The sequence below is a fragment of the Lacerta agilis genome, chromosome 13, assembly GCF_009819535.1.
Source record: "Lacerta agilis isolate rLacAgi1 chromosome 13, rLacAgi1.pri, whole genome shotgun sequence".
Taxonomy (NCBI): domain Eukaryota; kingdom Metazoa; phylum Chordata; class Lepidosauria; order Squamata; family Lacertidae; genus Lacerta; species Lacerta agilis.
In genome coordinates, this window is record NC_046324.1 from 15,503,685 (window position 1) to 15,521,378 (window position 17,694).

Below are 17,694 nucleotides of genomic sequence, written 5' to 3' on the forward strand. Positions count from 1 at the left end.
TGTGCAAGAGAGAGAGAGTGCATGCATGCATAGGAGAGAGACCCGTAACCCCACAGCAATGACCTGCTGTCGAGATCAGAAATGCAAAAGAACTGTGAACCAGCAAGATCCAAATTCTGAACACGCCCATCAGTCTTACCTGTGCATATCGACCACTACAGATAGAACCCCTCCAGTCAGGGACATCAATACAGTCTGGGTGCCTAATCAGCCAGTTATCTTCCTTTATAAGATACGACCCAGGATATTCAGATACAGAGCCGTCAACATCATGGAAAACAGATGTTTTATCCCCATCCATATCCAGCCCATTGAACCAAGGTCCTGGTTCTCCGAAAAACACTCGAGAGGTTATCTGAACAGAAGGGGAAATATGACACATTAACCAATTAATTATGAACAGATAGCTTAGTAACTGCCTGGAGCTACCCCCCGAGTTCAGAGCTTAACACAGAAGCTTCCTATTTTTTCTGCAGTCCACTTGTGCCCTGAAAGGAACACAGCAGCCCTGTGTGAGTTGTCCTGGACTCTTGGCCATGGACTCTTTGAGTTCAAAACAGCTTGAGGGCTACCCATCCTGAAATCCTACCAATTAGTTTCCAGGCCCAATTTGAAGTTCTGGCTTGGACCTATGTAGTCTTAAATGGTGCAAGACCCCAAGGGAAGCCTCTCACCGCATGAACTCAGCTGGACCCTGCAATTGTCATCTGAGACCCTTCTTTGTGTGCCCCGCTCCATGCGAGGTCTGGAGAGCATCAACATGGGAACTGGCCTTCTCAATGGTGGCACCCTGCTTGTCGAATGGCTTTTTACAATCTATGGCTTTTTGCATGGGTGGGAAGTTTTAATGTATGTATGTATGTATGTATGTATGTATTGCTTAAAATATTGTAAGTCATTTGGAGTTGCTGTGGCAAAAAAATGACTAATAAATGTAATAAATAATTGTAATAAAAATACAGTCGTACCTTGGATCCCAAATGCCTTGGTACTCTGGTGTTTTGGCTCCCAAACGCTGCATGCCCAGAAGTGAGTGTTCCAGTTTGTGAACGTTCTTTGGAACTCAATCGTCTGACAGGGCTTCTGCGGCTTCTGATTTGCTGCAGGAGCTTCCTGCCGCAAATCAGAGGCCATGCTTGGGTTTCCGAACGTTTTGGAAGTCAAACAGACTTCTGGAACGGATTCCATTCGACTTCCAAGGTACGACTGTAATACTAAATTCACTAATAATAATAATTTCGCTAAGGCTTCTGGTCCTCAGGACTCTTTTTATGCCACACCTTCTTACAGGCCACATCTTCCTCACAGACTACCCCCCTCTCCAGTCCTTGCATTTCTCCAGTTCCTTAGCCTGGCTGCAATGTGTCCTTAAACTGTAATAAGGCCTCTTGCTTTCCTGGAGAGATGTACATGTAGGAACCTCTGACTTTTGTATGGCTAGACTACAGCCCACTGTACAAAAACAGGAGTTGCACCTGCTGCCACGCCCACCACTGCCACGTGACCCTCAGAAGGTGGCCAATGATGGATTGCGATTCTTCTGTTGCAAAACGTCCTCCCTCCACATGCACTGAGCCCCGTGATGGGTGAGCCTGCATTGAAAGCCAACTCACCGGGACGTCCTCAAAGAATATGTTTGTGACATTGTTGTTGGGGCAGCTCTGCCAAACGTTGTTCAGGCGGAACGCCAAAGCGCTGGTGTGACGGCCTTCCAACGCGGCAAACTTTCGGAAGGTGCAGTTCTGGACATTGATGGGTCCATCGTAAAACTGAATGCCTCTAATTGGGAAATTCCTAAAACACGTTTTTTTCAAGCGAGAGAGAGAGAGATACGAAGTTATTAATCTCCTTGCAGTGAGTTACTACTGTAAACGTAAATTGCATTGTAGCTACTCATGAACTTCAGCTGACAATTTCACACTCCACTGGAAAAACTAGCTTCTATAATCTGCTAGGTCTTTTTTTATATACATGAGGAAAACTGTGATTCTTAACAAGTTCAACTCGGGGTCTCTCATGCCTTGGCAGATCATACTTATTTGCTTGGCATTCTTAGAAGGAGCTTTGGGGAAAAGTTAGGCCACTGACCTAAAAAAGGAATAATATCCGCAAGCCAATCAAAAGCAAAATTTGAGCTTGGGCTCTGGTCTTTTAAGTAGTCAGCTGCTTTATTACTCATTCATTCATTCATTGCAGGGATAACATCCCCAAAACAGAGACTTAATGAGCTCCGAAATACAACATTAAACACAGAGCCATTAAAAGTGAAATAAAAATGCAGCTCTTTGTCAGAGGTGGTTTTAAATTGGCCAGGACGCTCCAGAGCCTGTTGGGCATGAAGCCAAACCCTAAATACCAACTCTGGAATAGGGGGGAGGGGGTGGAGAAGATGGGTTGCATCCAACATAACGCAAAGTTAAGAGTCACTCAGCAGAATGCTTGTCCCACTGGTGAAATGTTTGTGCCTGTGGGACGTGGTTGCACAAGAGAATGCACAAGTAGTTTGCTGGTAACTTTATTGTGAAATAGTGCACTCTGCGCAACAGGATTCCCTCTGTTGCACAACATAAAATCCAATTGCCCACTGGCCTAAGAACCCTTGCGCTAGCAGAAAGAGAATATTGGGCAAAGCCTACATACTTTGTGAAAAGGTACTTTCTTTTGTCCATCCTCAATCTACCAAGATTCAGCTTGGCTGGATGTCTCAGTTCTAGTGCTATGAAAGAGGGGGCGGGGAAACTTTTTTCATTTTCTCCATCCACAGTGATTTGGGGTGGGTGGGAGGGGGAAGCAAAGCCCTATACTCTCCTGGAAACCTGAACAAAATGGTAAATACAGAAACTTAAGACGCACTGGCCAATGGGAAGAGTCCGCCCGCTGTGGTCCAGGCCCCCAGGTCCCCAGACATTGTTGTCCATTGTTTCTGTCCCCGGGTTTCCACTTTCACCTACAAAGAGGCTGTTCTTAATCTCTTGCTTTGATCCGTCGTCATGTGGGAATGTTCCACCACTAGAAAGGATGGAATTGCACATTAGCAGAAGTGCTTTGGTCAAATCCTGCTTTCAACAACTTATGCAAGTGAAAATACAGAAAGCGTAGAAGCGCCAGGAGCACTTACCTGGCCAAAGTGAGCCCGATGCCATTATCAGCAAACCTGCAAGGAAAAGAGAACTTTAGAACAGATGCCTGGTGGGTCTTGGGTTCAAGACTGGGCTGTGACACATGACAAACTGGGTTATCTTCTTTCAATGTGGGTTATTCCCTCCCTCCTATCTATTATGTAGAAATGGAGGCATTTTCTTTTCTTACGGTGCATAAAGTGTGCTTGAAAATGCACATATCAGCGAAAGCAACATGAAAAAATATTAGCGAAATGGGTTTTGCAAAAATTGTATATTAAGGACAAATTCACACTAAAGCGCTAATGAATTTTCATGAGAATGTAAAAATCTAAAACTGATGTGACAATGTAGACAACCGAAGACTGGAAAAATAGGAAACCGAGAGAAACAAATGGAAAGTTTTTTCTATCCCTGCTCTGGAGTAGTTCCACAGACTGCAGAAATGTCTCTGAACAGAGGGAAATTATAAATGTGACTTATTGAAAGCACAGCAGAGGGGCGAGAAAGATCTGCTTTCACTGATGCTATTGTGCCACAAGAGGGCAGAGACGTCACACGACTACAGTTTGCACAGAATTCCTGTAGCTTCCAGGGCTGTCTAGTCAGTGTTGAAAGATGTTGAGTGTTGCAATTCACATTAGCATATATTGTTCTGGTGTAATATATTACTGTAACAAATATTAAAATGGCTAGAACCCCACGTCTATAAAACACTAGGTTACGAGAGCTGGAGGCTGATTTGAACTTTGCCGAAATAAACTCTGCCAAAAACTTAACAGCATGGAAAATACTTCTGTGCTCTGCTGAAGGGTTTGAGATATTAAGGGTTGCTTGGCTATGAGGACATTTGGGGGCAGCAGGGAGAAGGCAGCTAAACAGAAAAAAAGTTGGAAGCAACCCCATGTGGCTGCAGTGTTAGATAACCCTCCTCAAATTTTACTTATTTGTATGGTACTCTGGCTTGGTTCAGTCGTCACAGAAAGCCAAACTATGGCATACCAGGACCGCTCAAGCATGCTGGCCTCCAGAGAGGAGCTTGAACTCACTTTATTCCTCCCGCAAGTCTTTCTAGGTTGGATTTGGCCTGGCATATTGTCTGAACCCAGAATATTGATTCAGCTGCCTCTTCCTCTACCACAATCTGTAGTTTAAGAACAACCTTGCCCACAGATCATGGTTGGGCTTAGCGTTACCTGCAAACGCAGGTGATAGTTAAGGATCATTGATTCAGTTCCATCAACATGCATCAAAAAGCCATTTTTTTGCAGGTATCAGTATTGAGTCTGGAGCAAGGAAATGCCCAGGTATGGTTCTCACCTGCAAACAGTGGCATGAAATCAAAGCCGCATAGAGAGACAACTGTTAAGCATCTGTCTCTTGAGCGACATGCGCCATTGCTCTGTCAGAATTAGCTGGCTATGCCTCTCTTTAGCTCTGGCTCTGCCCACTTCCTGCACCAATCTTGCCCCTGCCTTCTGCGCTACCAGTCCCAGTGGGCACTGGCCGCCATTGGTGCAGGCCCCCCAAATTTGGGATTGTACCAAATAAATTGAATTTGTTGGAGAGCAGTGTTCCAGTGGCTCCCTTTCCCACAAAACCTGCCTTCGCCTGCACATTACTGCAGGGGGAATGAATGGAAGCCTTCGGACATGTGGCTGGTTGTCTCTCGGAGTTGGCAGGTTGCAACCATGAGAGCTTCCTCGTCTCTTTTAACACTGAGAACCTGCACCCCTTCCCCCCCCCCACCTCCGCATCAGCCTCAACCAGTGTTGCCAATGGTCAGAGACAATGGGATTTGTAGTCTGCCAACATCTGAGAGCCCCACGGGTTCCCTGCCCCTGCTTTAGGTTCCCCTCCATTTCCACAGAGGCCGAAGTCGTGGAAAGTTGCAGCTTCCTGCCTGTTAGAATAAGCATGGCTTTGATATGACTCTGCAGCAGGTAGCAAAGGAACAAGGGGCGTAAGGGCCGGAGGCAGAGAAAGGCAAGGAGGTTAACTGAAGAAGGGCCGTAGCAGAAGGCCCCAGGTTCAAGTCCTGGCATCTCCAACTACAGTTGGGGTGGTCCCTTGCAGGAAACCCTGAACTGCCACTGCCTGCCAGTGGAAACAGTGCTGCGCTTGATGGATCAATGGTCTGATCCAGTATAAGGAAGGATCCTAAGCTCTTATAGGTTTTCTTTGCTGGATTGGGGGGTGGGGGTGGCAGCTTTGCAGCCATGCAACAGACAGGTAAGATTTGCAGGAAGCAACCTGACAATCTTGTCTCGGAGAAGGAGAAGGCAGGAAGCGTCTGCTCCCATTTCCAGACTCTCTAACCGCCTGTTATTTACACAACCCTTCTCCAAGCTGCACTGTCTTATGTCTTACCTCCCTGGCACTGGAATTTTTGGCAATAACACGCTACCACATAAAACAAAACCATTGGCTCAGCTGCTTATATTTTATTTCAGGCTCAAGCAGAAAAGGTTTATTTAAAGTCCCCTTTCTGCCGCAGCTCATTGTAATGGGTCTCGATCACACGTGTATGCACCCAAACAACACGACAACCCACACGCCCAGGGGTTTGTTTCTGCAAAACAGCAAGGTGGTTTGCTTTCTTCCTGGTTCCCTTTCTTTGGATTCATCTCTGCCGGATGAAAGACGTGAAGCGTTATAAACAAGCAACACAGTCCTAGCCACACAGCCCTCTGCTTGCCCATAAACACCCAGCTGAACTCCGGAGGGTTGAACTGAGGCCACACTCACTGGCAGTCGTCCAGCCACACATCTCCTCCCCTCAGCCAGGCGCCGTGGTCCTGGTTCTTGTAAGCAATGAAGTGTCGGATGAGAGCAGGTTCTCTGGGCTTCAGAGGGTCAGCGTCCTTATGCGGGCTGTATCTGGAATTGCAACAGGTGGAAGGAAACGTCAGCAACCTGGAGACCACTGGCCCTCAAGAGATTTCAGAGCTGATAACACGGGGCGCTTCTAAGGCCACACTGCATATTTATTTCCAATATTTACAGACAAATGTTCACCACGGGAGGTCCCCTGTCACCCTATGACACTCCCAGACCCTCCAAGCGCCCCTATTTTCCACAAACAGTGCCAGATTTATAGACGCTGTCCAGGTTCTGATTTAATCCTGGAATGTCCCGCTTTTCCTTAGGAAGTCCCTATTTTCATCAGAGAAATGTTGGAGGGTATGGAGTTATGCGACCTCCCCAAGCCAAGGAGATAAGTAACCTGACAACCTTTAGGAGACATCCGAAGGCAGTCCTGTGTAGGGAAGTTTTTGAAAAACGTTTAATGTCTTATTATGTTTTTAATATAAAAACTGGAAACTAAGTTTGGTATCCCCTATCTACAAGAAGGGAGATATCCAAGATCCAGCAAACTATCACCCTGTAAGTCTCCTGGACATCGCATACAAACTTTATACCCGCTACCTACTAAATAAGTTGGTGGACTGGGCGGACCACTCTAACCTGTTCAACCAGGAACAGGCAGGATTTAGAAAGGGACACAATACGATAGGTCATTGCATGGTAAATATATTTTTGAAGCTGCCCAGAGTGACTGGGGCGGGGTATAAATATTATTATTATGTAAGACGTTCCTATTTTCATTGGAGAAATGTTGGAGGGTATGCATTGCTTATCCACTGAGAGGAGGCAAGGACCAGATTGGGACCCACAGAAAGATGCAGCTCACCAAGTTAGGCTACTTTCAGGTGTAGTCAAATTCTACAACTGAACATCAGATGAAAAGAAAAGCCTGTCTGCTCCGAGCAAAGGAGGCTTTCCTGAATAATAATAATAGTAATAATTTATTATTTATACCCCGCCCATCTGGCTGGGTTTCCTCAGCCACTCTGGGCAGCTTCCAACAAAATATTAAAATACAATAGTGCGTCAAACATTAAAAGCTTCCCTAAACAGGACTGCCTTCAGATGTCTTCTAAAAGTCTGGTAGTTGTTTTTCTCTTTGACATCTGGTGGGAGGGCGTTCCACAGGGAGGGTGCCACTACCGAGAAGGCCCTCTGCCTGGTTCCCTGTAACTTGGCTTCTCGCAGCGAGGGAACTGTTAGAAGGCCCTCTGCGCTGGACCTCAGTGTCTGGGCTGAACGATGGAGGTGGAGACGCTCCTTCAGGTACACTGGGCCAAGGCCGTTTAGGGCTTTAAAGGTCAGCACCAACACTTTGAATTGTGCCCAGAAATGTACTGGGAGCCAATGTAGGTCTTTCAAGATCGGTGATATGTGGTCTCAGTGGCCGCTCCCAGTCACCAGTGTAGCTGCCGCATTCTGGATTAGTTGTAGTTTCCAGGTCACCTTCAAAGGTAGCCCCACATAGAGCGCATTGCAGTAGTCCAAGTGGGAGATAACTAGAGCATACCCCACTCTGGCAAGACAGTCTGTGGGCAGGTAGGGTCTCAGCCTGCGTACCAGATGGAGCTGGTAGACAGCTGCCCTGGACACAGAATTGACCTGCACCTCCATGGGCAGCTGCCAGTCCAAAATGGCTCCCGGGCTGCGCACCTGGTCCAATACATTTGCTTCTGCAGTTCCCTATCCAAGCTACAAAAACGTGTTCATGTCAGAGATGCTTAGCCATAGCAACACAAAACACTTCCTTAGCGTTTTGAGGAGCTGTTGGAGGGGGAAGTAGCGAAAGGAAATTGTAAGAAGAGCTTCCCCACAGCTGCTGCCTATCAGCTGCCACTCTGGTGAAAGAAAACTGGGGTAGCCCTGGAGGGAAAATGCTGGGATGCCATCTATTCCTTTCTCTTCCCGGAGTTTCAGCTGCCTTGGGCTGTAGTGAAAGGAGTTGTCCTCCGTGGATCACAATGCAGCTTGGACAAACACGACGGATTAATAGTGTTAAGTACAGATAACGCTAAAGAGTAAAGAATTCATGACTCAGCAAGGCAGGCAGAGGAAATTTGCTCCGTTTGCTGACAGATATCCAGAAAGCCCCTTTGCTTCACTTAATAAACCAACCTCTTGAGCTAAACTGGGAAACGGGAACCTGGCAACCTGCAGAGTTCCAGAAAATTAACCTTATTTTGGCAGGCTTGCTGCAATCAGATTGTGGCCTTCACAGCTGGGGAGAGCAATTCCCTGATTAATAGGCTTTCCTTGCCTAAGTTGAAGCTACACACTGATGCAAATATGGAGCTGGTCCCAAATAACCTTCCCTGCTAGAAATGAGTCACGGTAAGATAGATGATTATCCAAATTAAGGTGAGGTGTAGATCTCAAAAGCTTAAGGGAGAACTTTAAGCTACAGATGCTAAAGGAATAATAGTGACTAGCTCAGTTGGTTAGAATGGGGTGCTGATAAGGCCAAGGTCGCAGGTTCGATCCTCATATGGGACAGTTGCATATTCCTGCATTGCAGAGGGTTGGGGGTGGCCAACTCCTAAGAGACTGTGATCTACTGGCAGTAATCTACTGCGATCTACTGGCAGTAATCTACCCCCTTTTGGGGGGTTCAGGTCGAGGTTGTTGAGCTTTTCTTAGGGAGGCCCAGTTTTTTAAGGGTTCCGGTCAAAAATGTTGAGCTTTTTTTAGGGGAACCAAACTTGTTGAGCTGGGGGGAGCCAGTGATCTACCAGTGATCCACCACAGACGTCCAGTGATCTACTGGTAGATCACGATCTACCTGTTGGATGTGCCTGGACTAGATGATCCTCAGCGTCCCTTCCAACTCTATTATTCTATGAATACCCTGAACCCATGACACAAAAGGGCAGAGTAGAAAAGCCAGGCATCAGGTGCGGAGCATCCTCTGTGCATCCCGAAGGTGCCAGCTTCAATTCCTAGGATCTCTAGGTAGGGCTGTGAATGTGCCCTGCTTGAAACCCCGAACAGCTGCTGCCAGCCAGTGTGGGAAGCAATGAGCAAAACAGACCAAAGGTCTGACTCAGAAAACAGATATGAAATATTGAAGCAGAGACAAAGGGGGGGCAGAGATATCAGCAATACATTCCAGACTTATAATAGAAATCATTAAATTAAAAACACCATTGGCATGGATACCTTCCAGGGAGATGAGCTGCATTTCAAGCAAACCTTAGTTTGTGAAGCTGCAGGCATTCCTACTTTATTGTATTGTCATTTATAGGCTGGCAAAGGGAGGGATTGACTTAACTTCTGCTTTAATAACTTAAGCAATAAAATAATACCGAGCAGAAAGAACTTTTATTTTATTGATATTTTTATGGCTCTTTTGTTGATTTTATCCTTATATGTTGCACTCCGCCTTGCTGTATTAAAAAAAATGAAAGTGTGGGTTGTAAATTCAAAAGTAAATCAGCAGGGAGAGGTTTAACACAGGACTGGAAGAGAACTTGGTGCATATATGGCAGGGGAACAAGAGAAGGACTTGAAAAGGCTGGCATTAAATTCTGCTGGGAGAAGGGAGTTGGCTGAAGGAAAGTTAACAGCAGGTCCCCGCCATGCATTTAAAGGACATGACTTTCCCCCAAGAATCCTGGGAGCTGTAATAAAGTACCCAGAATTCTTTGGGGGAAATCACATGCTTAAGATGTGGCTGGATGTATGTGAATCCGTTGCAAATCTCCCCCTCCACACAGGCACATAAGTACCCCCCCCAAGACAATTAAAAGGTTATAACGGTTATGATCAGCATTCATTCCCCAGCCTGAGCTGCAAAAAGGGGACTTTGCTTTCCAAATAAAACCGATCAAAATCAGATTACCTCCCCGCGATCAGAGTCAGGATGGGCCTTTTGTCCTTGGCAGACGCTGGCGTCGTTTTAACTCCATTGTCAATGATCATTCCAGCCTGGAAAAGAAGGGAAGGAGGGAGGGATTCTGTTAGCCAAATCCTTAGGAGGGAAATATATAAGCATGCAAACTTATATACGTATACGCACATATTTTCAGTGCATTCGCTTTACACCAGCAAAAGAATTTGGAACGTTGCCTGGCACAAAGCAGATTGTACCATCATTTTGTTTTAATGCACCTGAGGGCTTGAATGTTTACCAGCTCTCCATAATAACAAGCTACGTTAGAGAGCAGAAGTGGGGAGCCTCTGGCGCGGGGTCCAAATGCGGTCTCCCAGGCTCTCTATTTGCCCCTTTAGACTATTCCCCAGGCCCAAGCCCCCTACAAGACCTAAGTAAGTTTTATTTACGGCCATTGGCCCAACACATAAAAATACAATTCCAAAACAACCTATAATATTTAAAACCTTCACCAGAGGCTGAAACCCTCTGCTCGTTACTAAATAAAAGCACAGACTGTCCGACTATCTATTTTCGCATTTTGGCTCCTGGATTAGTGGGGTTCTCCTGACCTATTATGTGCCTTCCTTAAGAAGACTGAATACTGTAATTGTTTCAGCATCTACTCATTCTCTGCTCACCCCAAAGGCCAAACAACACGACACATTAAATGAATATTTTTTCCCCAACATGTCTAGTTTCACACCCCCTCCTCCTAAACAGCCCTTGGGGGTAACCAGCTACTGGACACATGGAATACATTAATGCATTTAACACCTTGTCTAGTTTGGGTCCTGAGTTCAGTACTCATTGTGTCACACACACGTTGGTTGCTGCTTCAACAGATCTTGGCATTTGAGAAACAGCACATGTTTGTTTGTTTGTTTGTTTGTGTGTGCATGCCTATTTAGTGAAACTTACAAATACAGACAACAGCTGGGAATTAAAAGAGAAAAAGGCCTCTTTATCCATCACTCTCCTCCATCTAGAGCCAAAAGTTGGAGCTAACTAAAAACAGCATTCGTAGATAAAAATGCTCGGAGTGGGGCAGGGGGAGAACGTACGCTGTTGATATTATGGAAGCAGGAATGGTGGCCAATAATGGCTTGACACTGAGATTGGAAAAGGGAGCTGGGGGTGGGTGGGGTGGGGACAGCATTTGGAAAAAGAAGATAGGAACTTAATTTCCAATTGCATGTGTACTCACTCGGTAGTTCGAATGTGCCCGATTGTTATAGAACGTCCCCATTGGAATGTGCTCGGAGTAGCCAGGGGGATACATTCCTGCAGAGAGTCCCGTCGGTACGTGATGCAAAACAAACCAAAACCCGGTTTCCTGCAAGAGAGAACACAACAGATTCAGCCTATGCCAGACTTGGGATATGTGAGATATTAAAAACAGTAAAAAGCAGAAGCCTGCACATTGGTGGGGTGGGGCGTGTGGAGGGAACAAAGTACAACCATCCGTTTTGGGAAACATTCTGCCAGCACAAGGATTGTTACTTCTGTCAGGGAACTTGCCCCCTCCTTTCCCTATGTGTGTCCCACGGCCTCTCCAAATCTGCACTTAAAGGTTGTGATGGGAGAGGTAGGGTTGCCATTATTTCAAAAAGTAAAAACCAGGACACCCCGGATGTATGACCAATGAGAAGTTGGTGGGGAGTTCCATTACGCAGCCAAAAGTCCTCACACTAATGGAACAGGTTATTGAATGCTTCCATCTGTGCTCCAAGATCTAGCACAAGGCAGGTGGGAATGAAATGAGTCAGGATTTTGTTTCTACCCCAAACTGAATTAAGGCATTGTGCCTGGTTTTCAGAACAGCCCCCAAACAGCTTTTGTTTCATCAAGTACCTGAAGGGTTGTAGTGGGGTGGAGGATTAGAATCCCAAAGTTATTCCAGCTGGAATCATAGAATTGTAAAATTGGAAGGACCCCAGGGGTCATCTAGTCCAACCCCCTGCAATGCAGGAATCTCAAAATACAGTCCCCCATCCAGTTTAAAACCATGCCAGACCCTGGTCAGCTCTGCAATGTGCTAGCCGTTTTATTGCTGCACCACTAGGCAATTGTTTCCCTTTGTACTCACTTCGGATCCTGCAGCTGCACAGTTTATAAGGTTGTTGTGTGGGTTGGCCAGCCAGAAGGTAGAGACTGCACTGTTGGTTAGATGGGAAAAGACAAGTGTAAACAAAAACAAAAACAAAAACACACAATTCCCAAATGGAGTGTGCAGAGGGACAGGCATTACAGCCGTGCCTTGGAAGTCAAACAGAATCTGTTCCGGAAGTCCATTTGACTTCCAAAATGGTCGGAAACCAAGGCGTAGCTTCCGATTGGCTGCAGGAAGCTCCTGCAGCCAATCGGAAGCCAAGGAAGCCCTGTAGGATGTTTGGGTTCCAAAGAACATTCGCAAACTGGACCAATCACTTTGCGGCATTCGGGGGCCAAAACGTCCGAGTATCAAGGCGTTTGGGATCCGAGGTATAACTATATTTATTTATTTATTTAATCAAACCAAGCCAAGTTATATAACTCAGCAGAGGCATTTTCCTTTACAAAGCATAGTAACTTTGATCTCTCTCTTTCTCTCACCACCACCATGGAAAAGATCCCTAGTAAAATGGCAGGACACCTGCTTTGCCTGCAGAAGGTCTGGGGTTCAATCCCCAGCATCTCCAGGAGAGCTGCTGCCAGTCAGTGCAGACAGCACTGAGGTAGATGGACCCATGTTCTGACTCAGCACAGGGCACCTTCCTGTGTCGCTGTTATAGCATCCTTACAGCTGTCACTCTTGCGACACAGCCCTGCCTTGAAAGCCTTTAGGAATCGCAGAAGGAATCTCTATGGCTATGAAACTATCCTATATCAATTCTCTTTTATGCCGCGATGAATGTTTCCGCGTATGGGTCAGCAAAAAAAGAAGCAAAGGAAAACCTCTAGGAAACCCCGAGTTTGCTAGGGGTTGCCTTAAGTAAGAACCTGATTGAATTTTTGTGCTTTCACAGTACCTGAAATTTAAAGGTACTTGTCTGGCAAACAGCTTGGTTTTCATGGTCACTTGCTTTGCCAAGTCCTGGCTGGCACTAAAATTATCTCTCACACTGCCTATTTCCTAGGATTCACATGGCTATTTAAACATAATGCTATAAAATGTGTCTGTTTCCAGCCAAACTCCCTTTTTGAAAAGAATGTATCTTTTTGCTCAAATCTCATGCACAATCCTACCATGAAATTGAGATATAGTTTGGATGCAACACTAAGCCAAACCACAGCTAGGAGTGAATGTGTGAACACGGGTATTTGCAAGGGGGGGGGGCGGGGAATCACACCTGCCTTGCTCCAGGGGCGTAGCAAGCCTCTTGAAATTTAGCACAACATGCTTGTATATCGGTCAAAAAGTCACAGTTCCCTAACACAGCAGGTACTGCTGTGTGAAAGGAACATTAGAAAACAGGAGAAGCACCAGCATTATAACCAGGAAAACTAATGCAATATTCCTCTCGCTTGAGTGTGTACCCAAGTCTCTCCCCACTGAGACTTGAAGGACTAAAAATGCTTCATTTTGGCTGTGATTTTCAAGGGGGAGAGAGAGGGAGATGCAAAGTGGAAATTTAGGTGATTTCTCTTTTCAAGCAGGGCATAGGCAGACAGATCCTGAAGCCGAGGCTCCAATACTTTGGCTACCTCATGAGAAGAGAAAACTCCCTGGAAAAGGCCCTGATGTTGGGAAAGATTGAGGACACAAGGAGAAGGGGACGACAGAGGATGAGATGGTTGGACAGTGTTCTCGAAGCTACTAACATGAGTCTGACCAAACTGCGGGAAGCAGTGAAAGACAGGAGTGCCTGGCGTGCTCTGGTCCACGGAGAGTCAGACACAACTAAACAACTAAGCAACGACAATAGGCATAAGAAGCTCCCCAATGGGCTGTAATGGTACACTAAGAAACACCAGGCAAATCAGTTCTGTAAGCCAAAGGAAATTAGAGGTTTATTTTTTGACTCACTTGCAGTCCTGTCTAGGTTTGGGGATGTATCCTGGGTAAGCTCCTTCTGTAATTGTCTTGCACATCCTTGTGTCTCGGTCAGAGGGCAGCAACGTGCTCGGTTTCACCAAGAGTCCAAGGCAGTGATCAAAAGTGTTGCGTACCTCAGGGCCATCTTCGGTAAAAAAGCAGTGTCCCAGCGTGTCGTACCCAACAACATCCTTGACCTGTGGATAGAAAAAAAGGGAGAGGGCACGGATATGAGGCTGGTCTTCCTAGATGCTCAGGTGTAATGTTAGGCATTAATGATGTTCAACTTAAAAACAACCTGTGAAACGATGCTGAGAGTATCTAATGGGACAGGATCATGAGAAGCTGCCTTATACTGGGCCACATCCAAACTATGCATTCACAACACTTTTAACAGTCAAGGCTTCTCTCCCCAAGAATCCTGGTAACTGTAGCTTGCCTGAGCTACAATTCTCAACACCTTAACAAACTACACTTCCCATGATTCTTTTGGGAGGGGGACCACGTTGTGGATGCAACCTTTGTAGATCCAGCCTTTGAGTATCTACTCTGGCTTGCAGCGGCTCGGGCAAAGTCTCTCTTATCACCTGCAAGCTGATCCGTTTTAACTCAGTGTCCCAGGGATGGAGCCTGAGGACCTTCTGCATGAAATGGATGTCCCCAAGATAAAAGGAACCCTGAAAGGGAAAGGAGGTACCATCTATAGCTTGTCTACATTACGGTTTGGACACATTTCTTCTTTAAAGCTGAAAATAGAGGCAAGTCATTACGTCTTATTTCCATCAGAGATGAAGGTGGCATGATTCAGATCAGCCGATGATGATTCAGATCAGCATATCATTCCATTGCTGGAGTGCATAATGCTCATTTCGAAGGGGTGGACACACACAAGGGTTTTCTTGCATCTGCATGTTGTTGGCTGAAGCCAAGTGTGCCCCTGAGCATGTACTAAGAGCCCTTCATTGACTTCATTGCCACTGTAATCAGGAACTCACATTGCAACATGTGAAAACCACGTCTGAGAAGATCGTCAGGATGCCCCTAGATTTGCTGGGAATATGTATATATTTAAATCACTTTCTGTCCATGCACATATAAAGTGGCATGGCTTTAAATCAGAGGGTTTATAAATGCTGGACTCCTAAATTCAGGGGCGGACTTCATTTGGCATTTGTCCTTTCCAGCAAAGGAGCATCGTCAATCTCAAACCGAATTAATGACACCAGATGCAAGCATTGCCGCAGCTAGCAGGCCCTCGTGTGTATTCCTCAGAGTATTATCTACCATGAATCTATAGAGTATGCCAATAGTTTCTGGCATGACATACTCCCTGCATTCATCCAATCCCCTCCGCAACAAGCCTCGGTATAAATCAGGCCAGAATTTAATGTTGTGGCTCAGCAGATTGTAACACACACATTTGCAAAGTAATGAGGAAAGCAGAATGTGGTGGGCTGTTAACGCACTGCTGCTGGCGAGAGTAACATTTCAGACGTTTTTACATGCAAAAGGTGGCATGAGCCCAAGCCTATCTAGATTTGCTCCGCTAGCAGAGGATGCAATTATGTAAGATCATTTAAATCTTCTTCTTCTTTGGCGATCACTCGTAGACGATTAAGATTGTCTTCCATAAACACGATTTTAACAATGAGTCCGTAAGTGACTGTGAAGGCCAATTCTGGATCCACACGTCCTTCCACAGTGGGGACATTGGTTTCCAGGCGGGAGTTGATCATTGTGTGGATTTGCCAAGCGTGCCTTCCTCTTAGCACATTTCTCCCTTGCGTCCTGAGTTTGAGTGTATCCACCGCCCATGTGTTGGTTCATGACTAGGGGCTTCCAGGTTTCTTTTCTTTTTTTTTATGAAGAATTTATTGGCATTTTTCGTAACAAAACATACACCCAAACCCACACCCACAAATACAAAACAAATACAAATATTGCCAGGATTCTTCTTCTTGTTTGCATACGTAAAGAAAAAATTTCTATTTCCGAATCTTGACCGTTGACTTCCCCTGCCTTTTCACCTTCGGTTTTAAATCCATAATCTTCTTTTTTTTAACCACTTTTCTCTAAAAATTAACTTCAGTTAGAAATAAAACAATCATCTTAATCCTCTTACTTTATCATAAATCTTAACAAAATGTTCTCAAAAAATCTATACTAACTTCTTCTGTCCTTTATCTTGCTGCTAATAACATAAAACCTCGAATATCTCCTTACTTATTCAAAATAAACTTAAAACTAACCACCTTCGCCCTCCGATTTCAGAATACCATGACAAACCATTTAAATTTTACATTTAATACTTTATCCCACTCCCCCTCTGTCCATTGTCCTTCTCTGTCTATCGCCGGAACCCATCTTCCAATTGTCCACTTTTCCCATATGTCCACAGATCCAGGCACAGTTCACATCAATCCTCGCATCGAGCATCAGGGTACCCATCTCCTCCTCTTTCGGCTCCTCCGCTTCTTTGTAACATTCTTCTTCTTTTTGTAGATATCTTAATTCCTTGTCCCTTGCCCCCGAGCTCACACCTCGGGGTCTGGATATAGCAAATCTTACCGTCCCGGGGCTGCCACCCCCAAAGAACGGATCATTTACTCGGAGTCGCCCTGTCATCTCTCTCCATCCTTCAAGCATCCCTTTCAACTCTTTGCCAAGGTTTCCTTCCATTGAATAAAACATTTGGAAAGCCTCCTCTGTGGGAAATGGATTTTTTTTATTTATTACCCCACTCAGGACTTTCAGTTTCCGATTAAGCAGTTCCAGCTCCAAGACAGTAAGCCTTTCTTCATCCGTTAGTTCAGAGTTCAAAATGAGTTCAAACACAAAGTCCAACATATTGGGGGAGGGGGTGATTGTCAAATTTCAGTTCCTGTCTCTATGTTCCTCCCTTTGTTACAATTGTTTCCCACGTCAATCCAAATTTTCCATCGCCATTTTTCCTGAAGCCAGAGCGCAAAGACCAAAACTTTAAACGGAGATATTTTCTACAGACTTGCTCCCCAAAGGGAGATCTCAACAGTCTCACTTTTCAAAGTTCAAATACTTTGTATCCATTACTGTAGCAGCAGTCACTTAAACTGGTTATTTTCTTTCACCCGAAGGGAGGGAGGCAGGCTTCCTTTCCTCTTCCCCCCGGATCGTCCAAAAAACATAAAGTCAAGCCATTCAAATACTCACGACCACCGGGTTCTTTAATTCCATTAAGCACAGGTAGAACTTTGACACTCGTCGCGGGGGTGACCGCCGCATTTGCGTCCCGGTTGGGGCATGTCCCCTATAGCCCGGCTCCGTTGTCCCTTCACCCCCACTCCCCCTTTACAGGGGGAGCGAGGGAAGGGTTCAGAGCACTAATGGGCACAGCCGGGGAGCCCAGGGTGCGGGACGCTCTTCCCGCACCCCACCGGAGCCCCGCTTTGTGGTAGCGGGGCTCCAACCCCCGGGACGGACTGGGTCGCCTCGCAGCCGAGGCAACCCACGACCGCTCCGCAATGGCGTCGCCGCCGGAAGTCCAGGGGCTTCCAGGTTTCACAGTCCTGCCCCCGTTACAATTAACTGATCACCATGGGACTTTTGGGGTTGGGGATGGGTTTTTGGAAGATGCCTGTGCGTGAATTTGTTTTATGTGTGTAGATCAGTGCACGATGACCAACGCACAGTCTTCGCAGTAGCGCTCTGTTCTGGTGGCATGAAGTAGTCACAACAAACTGGTAGATTCCTATCTGCTGCAGCCTTCATCTGCCTTCACAGCCGTTGTAACATACCACTTGTTAACATCCGCCTGTTCTGCCATTGAGGACTTCTTGGATCAT

The 17,694-nt window shown here is 45.9% G+C and overlaps 1 protein-coding gene across 1 annotated transcript in view; it reads right to left on the bottom strand.

Moving 5' to 3' along the window:
• Positions 1 to 17,694, bottom strand: part of CEMIP (cell migration inducing hyaluronidase 1) — a 160,571-nt gene that overhangs the window by 10,266 nt on the left and 132,611 nt on the right. Inside the window, exons 14-22 of the mRNA XM_033167983.1 lie at positions 13,865 to 14,070; positions 11,945 to 12,014; positions 11,063 to 11,191; positions 9,826 to 9,911; positions 5,868 to 5,999; positions 3,119 to 3,154; positions 2,854 to 3,009; positions 1,614 to 1,794; positions 140 to 355 (exon numbers count right to left, since the gene is read on the bottom strand). Of these exons, the coding sequence (XP_033023874.1) occupies positions 140 to 355; positions 1,614 to 1,794; positions 2,854 to 3,009; positions 3,119 to 3,154; positions 5,868 to 5,999; positions 9,826 to 9,911; positions 11,063 to 11,191; positions 11,945 to 12,014; positions 13,865 to 14,070 (1,212 nt within the window). The remainder of the gene's footprint in view (positions 1 to 139; positions 356 to 1,613; positions 1,795 to 2,853; positions 3,010 to 3,118; positions 3,155 to 5,867; positions 6,000 to 9,825; positions 9,912 to 11,062; positions 11,192 to 11,944; positions 12,015 to 13,864; positions 14,071 to 17,694) is intronic.